This window comes from Hibiscus syriacus, unplaced genomic scaffold (genome assembly GCF_006381635.1).
Source record: "Hibiscus syriacus cultivar Baekdansim isolate YM2019G1 unplaced genomic scaffold, ASM638163v2 tig00002890_pilon, whole genome shotgun sequence".
Lineage (NCBI taxonomy): Eukaryota > Viridiplantae > Streptophyta > Magnoliopsida > Malvales > Malvaceae > Hibiscus > Hibiscus syriacus.
In genome coordinates, this window is record NW_024061954.1 from 223124 (window position 1) to 234512 (window position 11389).

The window sequence follows — 11389 nt, forward strand, 5'->3', positions numbered from 1 at the left end:
TTTGTGATTATATTTTGGTTAAATTACAACGAGGTTTATAAATGAGTTGGGTTGAGATTAAGTATTGTTGAGCTCGATTCGATTTAAAAGTTTAAAAAATTAAAATTTATCAAATTTGAATGAAATTTAAAATTAAAATTTGAAATCTCACTCGAGTTTGAAAAAACTTAAGCTTAAAATATTTTATACTTAATTTGATTGAAGTTTCAACATGAACTTAAACCTTACATAAAAACTTTATATTGCATTGAAAAATAATATATAAATGTTAATATTATTAATAATTTAATTTAAAAAATTAAAAATATTCTTTCTTGAGTTGCTCGCGAGTTTTTCGAGTCTACTATTAAGTAGTTTATTTCAACCCGTTAAGAACTCAAGTCGAATCCACTCAAATTAAGTATTGATCGAACTCTAATCGAGTCAAATTCGAGCATCTTACAATCTATCTTATCTCATTTATAATCCTAACTATAATTCATATCACTCAATTATATATTTGATAATGATTTGTATTCCTCTAAAAGTTATAAACAAATTACTTCGTCATTAGAATGAAACTGACCTCTAATATGATTCGGTATAATGACAGATAAAATACATCAATGCTAAGTCCATGTATCAAATAGAAGATTGTAGGTTCAACGGTAAGATACTGATTATCTTGATTTAAATTATATGATTAATTGATTTGCTTTAATAAAATATAATTTCATTAATAACAATTATAATTAACGAAAAATGCTCAAACATGTTATAATTCTATAATACGAATAAATCTCGACAAATTATAGTAATAAAAAGCGAAAAAAATATTTAAAAATGAATTCATATATTTTAAATATGCTTCACCTATGATTCAAATTAACATTAGACTTCTAGAGTTCTAAACTTACATACAAATGATGAAAGGTTTGATTGATATGTATGAAGTTTTACAATTAAGAGAACAAAATTGAAAGATTTAATACTAGAGGGATTAAATTGATATAATAATTATGATAGTGAACCTGACAATAAACGTTATCTGAAAAAAAAAATATTCTCGGACATTTGTTTGTTGTTTTTAAAAAATAATTTCCACGTGGCATGGTTAAATTAAATTTAAGAATTAAGCAATAATTTGAACCTAAGACCTGTAATTTGTAATCGAACAGCTAAGAACATAACCAGAAGTTTGATTTCCAACCAAACATGAAATCGTTCTAAATTAATTACTCTTAATTTCTAGCCATTAAACCAGATTTAAACAGTTTTAATTTTCCTTCAAAATGGTATTATCGGTTAATGAATTGTTTTGACGACAAAGATTTGACTCCCTTTATATATAGAGAGAGTTTCCTCCTCCATTGACATTCCCGTGAATCGTCTCAAAAGGTAAGAATTCGTTGCTTTCGGGGCAATGATTTAAGCCTGGAAAAACAAAATATTTTCATGGAATCTCAGCTTTTCTGAGAGAAAAAAAAAATAAAGAAGAAAGGAACATTACGCGAGCTTTCCCTTTTTCAACTTTGAAAAATAGAAAGGAAAGCTCGCTTTGTTTTGTTATTTTCCGGATTTTTTTGAAAAAAAAATCGGAATAAAAAAGATGATGACGTTGTTTTCGATCCAGTTCCATGAATCCGCATTGTCGCTGTTGTTGTTGTTGCTGGTAGTCGTTGTTCCTTTCTCTTCATCGTCTTCTTCTTATTCTTCTTTCGCCGTCGGATCGCAACGGAATTTCACGGGCATCTTGTTGCCGTCCGATGGAGCGGATGCGTGCGGTGTTTCGCCTTCTGCTCGGCGTTATTCGTGCCCGGTTAACTGCTTCAGGACGGATCCCGTTTGCGGCGACGACGGCGTTACGTATTGGTGCGGATGCGCCGACGCTCATTGCTCGGGGGCGAAGGTTGCCAAGATAGGGTTCTGTAACGCGGGTAATAACGGCGGCACCGGATCTTTCCCTTGTCAGGCTTTACTTTTGTTGCATATAGTTTGGCTCATTGTTCTAGGCTTCTCTGTTTTCTTTGGCCTAATCTGAAATTTTCTTCTTCTTTTTCGTGTTTGTTTTTAATTTTCTAAACAAGAAGACATCAATTTTCTTTTCAACCCCCAGCTCTCATAGTCACCGTTGATTCAGTTGAAGTTTATAAGATTCTTCCTTTTTCTTTCGCTTGATTCCTAACTATCATTTCACTCTTCTCATCTTACAATTTTTGTTATGCTAATACGGAATGAATCGAGATTGGATAATGAGAAGGCTTAGATAATTTAACCTTAATTTTCTGTTTAAATCATAAAAAAAATTTGTCTGTAGCTTACCGTACCATGCATATTGTATATAAGAAATATATATCAAGTGGCTCACGTAAAAGATAATGTTATTCTATCTAAAGATTTTGATTTTCGATAATTGCGTTTGTACGGTATGTGCATTGTCAAGTTTAAACATAACATGTAATTAATAATGCACCTCTCACCGGAATCAGGTCGCCAGAATCAAAATTCGATCTCATGATCTTCTATGTCAACCAAACACCGAGAAATATGAAACTGTATTACGTTTTCTAAGGTTCAAACTTCAAGTCCATTCACCTTGCTCTAATGAGAAGGAAGATAGCTCGAAACCAATTGTTACACACTTACACACGTCTTCTCCAGGATGTAAAAGGTGTAGAAGACGAAATCACCGTTGGCGACAATGCTCTGCTAATGGCATCATGGATAAACCCGAGGAGATGTCCATTTCCGAGTCGAGAATGAACAATGTTTTGAGGTTGAAGGGCGAGATTCCGGTTCGGGAAGAGGTTCCCCGTCTATGTTTATAGAGGCCCTCGGCTCGTGGATGGCGGAAGCCATTTGGTGTTAATCATGTCTATAGCTTTGGTTGACACATTGGAAGGTTTGTAATTTGATGATCTCTTTATATTAAATTTTGGTTATTGAACTATTAATCATACAAAGTGTTTAGAGTGTGCAATCCATCGATTCGATTTAAAATAATACTAAAACCAATTTAATAAAGTTTCGATAAAGCAATTTATCGAGTCGAGCAAAAATTTTGAGTTATTCAAGTTGACGAGTTATATTTTGTGACTCGAACTTAACTTGAAATTTTTTCAAGCCGAGTCAAGTTTAAGAAATTCGAGTCAAGTTATTCGAGTTTCTATACAAAATTATTATAATTATTTATAGTATTATGGTAAGGATTGATTCTAATTTTTTTGATTTTCTATAACCATATAAGATATATATATTTCTTCATATTCATTAAACAATATAATGTTATTTAATATATCAAATACAATCTAAAATTATAAAATATATTTACAATATTATATATATTTTTTAAAAATATATATATTGAGGATAAATTATTGTTGAGAGTATAAAAGAGTCAAGGAATTGATGAAAAGAAAGAATTTGCAAACAATTGCAATCAAAAGACCAAATTTAGTAAAATATAAAGTTAAGGGACTAAATAAAAAATAGAATATATTTTTACTAAAAAAATAAGAATTATAGTTACATAGGTATTCTATAGTGGTATAGGAATATGTGATTTAAATTTGGTAAAAAATATACTTAAAATGAAGGTGAATTGAAGAAATAAAGAAATAATGAAAAGTTGATAGATTAAATTGAAAAATAAAAATATTTTTATAAAAAGAGGAATTGACAACGTATATGTATTCTATGATAGATTAGGAGCACACGGTTCAAATTTAATAAAAAATGGACTTAAAATGAATGAGGAATTGAAAGAATACGAAAATCAGAGACTAAATCACAAAATTATCAGTTAAATTTTTGGTTTTTTGTGTAACTTGAAATTTCAAAATTCCAACTCGAATCGAAATCGAAAATCGGATCAATAATTCGAGTTGACTCGAAATTTAAAAAATCGATTTTTCGAATCGAGTCGAGTTTTGCTCACTCCTACTATATAGTATCAATTTAAATATAACTCTCAACCATTTGACATTGAGCGCTCACACTCCTAACATTCATAGTGCTTAAATCCGGAACCTCAATAACAATAATTCTTTTACCCTAAGATCATTTGATTAATAATTTTTTAATTGATAATACAAATAATATTTTTAAAAAATATTATTATATATTTTTAAATTTTATCTAATCAAATAAAAACATGACATTATTTAAATCCGAGTTAAAATTTTAATTATATAATTAGAAAAGACTGATTTCATTCTAAAAGAAACTCTCAATTGATTTCCGAATGATAATCCAAATAAATAAAAGTTTGTTTAAGATAATCAATCAAGTCCTTGCATGTAACACATTATTATTATAGTGTCTATTAATTACATGAAATAAAAGTAATAATCAACGTTAATAAAGTTTTACTTTATTAAATATTTAACTATAAAACTTCATTAAATATAATTTTTTCATGAATATTTAATTATTGTTTTTTATTTTTACTGATATTTTTATCATTAATTTTAAAAAATTATAACTTCTATTAAAAGATTATATATTTTTTAAAAGATTAGCGAATCTTAAATCAATAGATTTGATCAAATATTAATTTAACATATTAACAAATCATAAATCTACAGTTTTTTAAAAGATTATCATATCATAACTTCTTCTATATATATTTTGAAAAACGATTAATAAATACTATAAGATATTAATTATTATTTTCCTTTTTTCTATCTTGAAAACAAGACTATCATTAGTAACCAATACAAACTTCACTACTAAATTTATAGTTCTACCATGTAACAAACACTTGCAATCTTCCTTATATTTGAAGCTTTTACTCGTATGTGATCTCATTCAAGTAGAGAAAAATTTAAAGCTTTCTCTCATTCAAGGTGTGTCTCAGTTAAGTTTATGTAAATTTTGAACCATATTTTCCTTTGACTATGATGACGATGATGTTGAATTGCTGAAGTTATTCGGTTCGATTCTTGAATTCTTAAAATTGGGTTTTCGCCGTTTGCTTTTCGTCTCCGTCGATATTGTCAACAGTGTCCGATCATGGGATTTTTTGTTCTTCCAGAGGCTGAGCTTTTTTGTTTGGATTTTCGGATTTCAGTTTTTTTTTGTTTTCCCAGATAAAACAAGATTATGGCTATGGGATTCGAGTTTAACAGCGGGAACCTTTCCGGTGGAGAGTCTTCAAAGTTATCGTTTTTAACTCCGCCGGCGAATCCACTTGTTGGTTCGGGTGAACCTTTGAACCGGGTCGGAGTTAATACTTTTAATTCAACCGAACGATATTATCGATCCTCTCGGATGAGCTTGGACTCAATTCCTCCTCATCTTCATCAGCCAAATTTTAATGAGAGTTGGTCTGGCCTGAAATACGTGGCTCCATATTGTAACGGTGGCTTGTGGGAACCGGAGAGAACCAGGCTGGTTCAGCACGGTGAGGATTGGAGTATACCTTCATCCTCTATTCACATTGGTAATTTCAACCATGGTAACTTTTCTTATCAATTCTTTTAATTTACTGCCAGATTCATATTAATGCAGACCATTTTCTCCGAGTGAATTACTGCAGTTATGCTTATCGTCCTACTATCCTTTGTGCTGTTTGATTTTTGTTTTGTCTTGAATTGCAGGACCTCTTTCTCTAAAAAGATTGAAGACATGTGATAAAACTGATTCCCATGTACCTCTTACGAGTTTAGTATTGGATGATGGTCCTAAAAATTTGTTCAGGCCGAAATCTGGGACTAGTTTTGCTGATGTTAGTCCAGATGAGGTCAAGAAGGCCCTTGATTCTCTTGATTCAATTATTGCAAAGGAGAGATTTTTAGAGAGCTTTGAGCCTCTTTTTGTGCAGCAGCTTGTAAAGAAATCCGAAACAACTGACGAGTCGAATTGCAAAGATGGTCAAAATCGCATTATCAGCAATATAATAGAGGCAACGCATAACCTGTCAAAATGGCTTTTGTATCATTGTTCTAACGGGACATGTGAATTGAGTAAACAAGATCTCAAATCACTTGAAAAAATAAGTAACAATATTGATATGTGCATGTCAATAAATTTTGAACAAGAATTATTTAACGAGCTTCGTCAGGTATGATTGTTTTAAATGTTGAATTCTGTTTTTTCCGTTATGGTGCTTATTCTTTGTTAATTGCTGAGCCTAAATGATTGTTTTTCAGGGTATAAATATGGGATGCATGCAAGTAGAGGCTATTGAGATTTCGGGTCAAAAGCCAGGAGATGCATTGGACCATCCTGTTTGTAATCAGAATTCTGTTGGTAGCATAGATGCTGATGGAGGCTCGAGTTCCGAGCTAGATGATAGCTCAATATCAGACCAATCATCCCAGGACCTGTTGGCTAAGGAATTTGAAGAAAAGTTGAACATTGAGGAAAATGGCACTACAGACCCTTCTGGGATTACCAGCGATGGGGATCAATATTCTGCAGACTCGAGTTCCGAGTTAGATAAATTGGCAGCTGAATTAAATGCTAGCTCAATATCAGACCAGTCATTCCGAGATTCTTCTGGGATTACCAGCGATTGGAATCAACTTTGTGCAGGTTGGGATGACGACGACTCTTCGGATTGGGAATACGTGTCGATGGAGGAACATTTCTATTGATTGAAACAATAATATCATGTTAGGCTTCCTTCATTTCTGCTTGAATCGTGATGAATTCAATGTTCGTATGCTTTTTTGGGACACAAGTGCAATATCCAATACGATGGGTTTGATCCAATGTGTTGGGGATTGGAAGCCTGTGACGCAGGGAAAGATGTCAACATTGTTGCATTAAGATGCGAATAAAGTGTTGTATAGAATGTTATCAAAGAGTTTTAAGCAACAATTTGAATGTTGAGCTTGCTGGAAACAATCTTTGGCTTCTTATCTTTCTTTGCAAAGAACTCAAAATTGTAAAACTTTTAAATTCAAACTCAACTTGATGAATTGGCTCAAATAAATGAAAATTTTGTAATAAATATTTTTTAGAATCGGGTCTATTACTAGCCATTAGCATCAAGATGGGATAGAGATTTAATATGGAAGAGAAGTAAAGACAGGGTAGGCAAAAACCCTGTTTCATTAGCAAAAACCCAACTCTAAGCATGAGTTTCAGATTGGATTTCCAGAGTTTCTTCACAGCGTTCTAGGCCGAATCTTCACAAGCCTTTGTGATCGCCAGTCCGCCGCATGGCAATGCGTCGTTCAACACTCACATAGAGCAGCCGAATCGCATACATAACAGTAACACTGCATCAAATCCAAACAAAATTCATTACAATTTCCTCTCCTCTCAATCCCAATCATCCCAGAAGCTAATCCGCCAATAACTAAAAGATTATCTCTTTGCATACCAAATCACTGTGTCTGTCATGAGGTGGTGTATCAAATGGAAACTGCAGACAAAGATGCCTTGAATGTGGATTATCTCTGCAGGCCACCTAAAACAACATCAAGAACAGAATTAAAATAACAAAAAAAACTCATGATTGTTGCTTTTTGGTACAATTTCCTGGAAAATAACACTACCCAGAGAATTAGATTAAACTAATTTTCAATTTCTTGTTCAATTCAAGTCTAAAAACTGTGAATTTCCTCTGTACAATGAATTGAAGTTAAATCAAAATTCTATTTTGATTCCTTCAGTGTCAATTTTCCGGGAAAATAACAATACCCAGAGAGCTGAATTAAACTAATTTTGAAGCCCTTGGTCCAATTCCAAGCAAGTTTTACTTTTTAAAAAAAGTGTGAATTTCCTCAGCAAATATATTAGCGAAAATTTGAGTTTAAATAACAAAAACTTGGCCACGCTCGGCGACCACGGAGAGTTCTTCATCAACATCGCCGTCATTAGCGGCGGAGAGCTTGGCAACGTCAACGGAATTGAAAGGGTTAAAATCATGAATAAAGCAATCCTCGGTCTCCTCAACGCGCTTCATGTCGACGATCTTTTTCAAACAAAAAATAGATCTCAAAGGACTCTCATCCACCGGATCGTCCTTGTTCTCCCCCTTCTTTATATGCGTCGGTTTCTTTAAGGGCGTATCTTTCTCCGCCGATGAAAGTACGGTCACTACCTTGTCCGCCGTTGGTGTTTCCCTTTTGCTTGATTTTCTTCTCTTCGGCGTTAAATCCTTGTGCTGCTTCAGTATCTATTAAAACAAACAATTTTGAATCTCTTACTTTTTTGAACATGTAATTTGAAAGATAACCGTTGGCTTCGGCTTCCCCCCAAATAGAAAATAGCCTCAGGAACAAGGGAGGCCGACATTGATTTGGGTTTGAGCTTTGATTTTCCTGCGAATCTAAACGGTAAAATCTGATTAAAATTCATTAGGCTTTTGAAATTAAAAAAGGTCTAATTCTATCTCCAATCCCTGTACTTTATCTAATTCTTTTTTGATGACTCCAAAACCATCTTTATTGATTAGAATCTCATCCACCATTAATTCATGACAAAGCAGAAAGGCGAAACAATCCCTCATCTTTCCACGACAAAGCAATGAATCATCTTTCTTATCCTCCACACCAACCATGCGAAAGAGCAAATCATAGCCACAATAACAACAAATTATGAGTAAAAAGATAAAACTCGTCTAATATAATCAAGATTCATCTGCATATTTAATATTAGGAAATTATCAACCATTTCTTATATGATTTAACCTATAATGGAAGATGTTAGTAAATGAGACATTTTAGCTTACTCAATAAATTATGTTCATGAATACGTCAAGTTTAATTAAGAGAAGATGAAGTGTCTAGAGTTTATAGGAGAGTTGAAATACCAAAATGTTGTGATTATTCATTGTATCACAATTATTATAAGGCATCCCTCACTCCTATATAAAGAACTCTTGTACTCACCAAATGGATGTACAAACACCTCAATCAGAGTCAGAATTCTCTATACTTCCATTTCTTTTCATCTACTTTTCTCTATATTTTCCTTAAGGACCTAGAAATCACAAATAAACTCAAAATGAATAGAAGGAAGAATAAGAATTTGAATAATTGAAGTATGGCTTCAACGTCAACCTCTTCCATATCAACTTCTATGTCATCACCTCTTATCTTCACGGGGTATAACTATGATTATTGGTGCATTAAATGAAGTTTTTTTCTTAAAGCAAGTGCATTATGAGAGATCGTGGAAAATGGTTGTGAAGAGAAAAAGAAAGATGTGCAGTACACCGATGTAGAATTAAAAAAGTTTAGCGATAATGAGATGAAGGATGCAAGAGCCTTATATTATATCATCAATTGTGTCTCATATGCAATTTTCCCCAAAATCATGAGAGCATTTTTCGCAAAAGATACGTGGAGACTTCTCCAGGAGGAGTTCCACGGTGATGAAAAAAATCAGAAATATTTGACTCAACACTTTGAGGAGTCAATGTGATAACATGAAGATGAAGGAAAATGAGGATATCAAAGGTTACACTTCTAGATACAAAAATAGTGCAAAAGATCTTAGGATCTTTGGACAGAAAGCTTAGCGTTGAATCAAAAGATGTAACAAAACTCAGTGTGACAGAGTTAATGAGTTCTTTGCTTGCCCATGAGCACAAGTTCAACAAGAATAAGGGGAACAATCAAAAGAATCAAGGTGGTTCAAGAATAGGGAATGAACAATCACAATCAAAAGCTAAGTATCCTGCTTGTGGCATATGTAATAAAACGAATCACCTTGAAAAAAATTGTTATCACAAGGGGAAGTCAAAGTGCAATAACTGCAAGAAACTTGGCCATTTGGAGAAATATTGTTGACACAAACAAAATGTGCAACAATCACAGGCTTTTATTTCCAATGAAGCAAAAGGCTTCTTGTTTTATGCACGAAAAGCTTTCACCTCTAGTGAAAGCACAGATAAGTGGTTGGTTGACAGTAGGTGTACTCCTCACATGACAAATGATTCAAGCAAATTCAGCAAACTTGACTCTTCGATCAAAGTTCCAGTTCACATGGGGAATGGAGTTATGGTAAAGTCCACTGGAAAAGGCATGATTGTTGTACAAACAAAGAAAGGTACAAAATACATTATCGATGTTCTCCTTGTTCCATATTTGAATGAGAGTTTACTTGGTGTTGCTCAAATAGTCAGAAATGGTTATTCATTTGTCTTTGAAAATAACCATTGTACTATCATGGACCCGAAGAAAAAGAAGATTGCAAATATGCCTATGAAAACAAAGCTTTGCTTTGAAATGGGATTCTGCAGCAGAAGGAGCAAATGCAACTCACTCGAATGATACATGGCTATGGCACAGGAGGTGTGGACATTTTAATATGCATGCTCTTTATGAACTTCACAAGAAAAATATGGTGAGAGACTTTCCTTGAATTTCCTAAGCAATGATCTATGTGAACCTTGTAAACTTGACAAGAAACATATGTTACCTTTCTCGAAGGAGAAAGTTTGGAGTGCGTTAGAAAAAATTGCAATTAGTTCATACAGATGTTTGTGGAACTCACAGAACTTTGTCTTTTGGTGGAACAAGTATTTCATCCTCTTCATCGATGATTTCACTCGTATGACATGGGTGTATTTCATAAAAAAAATTCATAAGTTTTCAATGTCTTCAAAAAAATTTAAAGCACTTGCAGAAGCCCAAAGTGGTGTAAACTGCAGAAAATCAGATCAGATTGAGGCAAAGAGTATACATCTACAGAATTTGATGTTTTCTGTGAAGATGAAGGAATTGAGCATTATCTTACAGTGGGTTATACACCTCATCAAAATGGAGTTTCTGAACAGAAAAATAGAAATGTTATGGATATGGCTCGATGCATGCTAATGGAGAAGAATTTAACAAAGAAATCTTGGGGGAAGTTGTGAGAACAACAGTATATATGCTGAATAGATTGCTCACAAGGCAGTTCAAGATAAAACTTCGATTTGAAGCACGGTTTGGAAGAAAGCCATTAGCGAAACATTTTGAGAGTATTTGGCTCAATTTGCTGTGCTCATATTCCAGCTCAAAGAGAAGGAAACTATATGAAAATGCTGAAGAGAAATCTTCCTTGGCTATGATTCTCAAGCCAATGGCTACCAATTTTCAATCTTGACACTGAGAAGATCATGAACAGTAGAGATGCGGAGTTTAATGAAGATGCAATTTGGAATTGGGATGAAGAGTAGGTTGAAAAAAAATGAACTATGTGCTGGTTTTTAATCCAAACGATGTAGTGAGTGATGAACCTAGCAATGAGGATGATGAAGAAGCTAACAATGACAATCACACACCACCTTCCTCTCCTATACAACCTTACGATGATAGTGGTGAGTCTAGTGATAATAAGAATGCTACAGGTCCTCGAGGTAAAAAAAATCACTCTCAGATTGTATAAGAAGCAAAGTCTTTCAGTTAGATCCAGAGGAATGCGAAAAATGCTACCTTGGAGTTGTAGAGCCCCAAACATATGAGCA

General features: G+C 33.3%; 1 protein-coding gene across 1 annotated transcript; it reads left to right on the forward strand.

The window, feature by feature from the left end:
- Window positions 1–1529: 1529 nt before the first annotated feature.
- LOC120162322 lies at window positions 1530–2102 on the forward strand. The gene has a single exon (XM_039172487.1). It carries the CDS (start codon window positions 1589–1591, stop codon window positions 2018–2020), a length of 432 nt encoding a protein of 143 aa, XP_039028418.1. The 5' UTR covers window positions 1530–1588; the 3' UTR covers window positions 2021–2102.
- Window positions 2103–11389: the final 9287 nt, after the last annotated feature.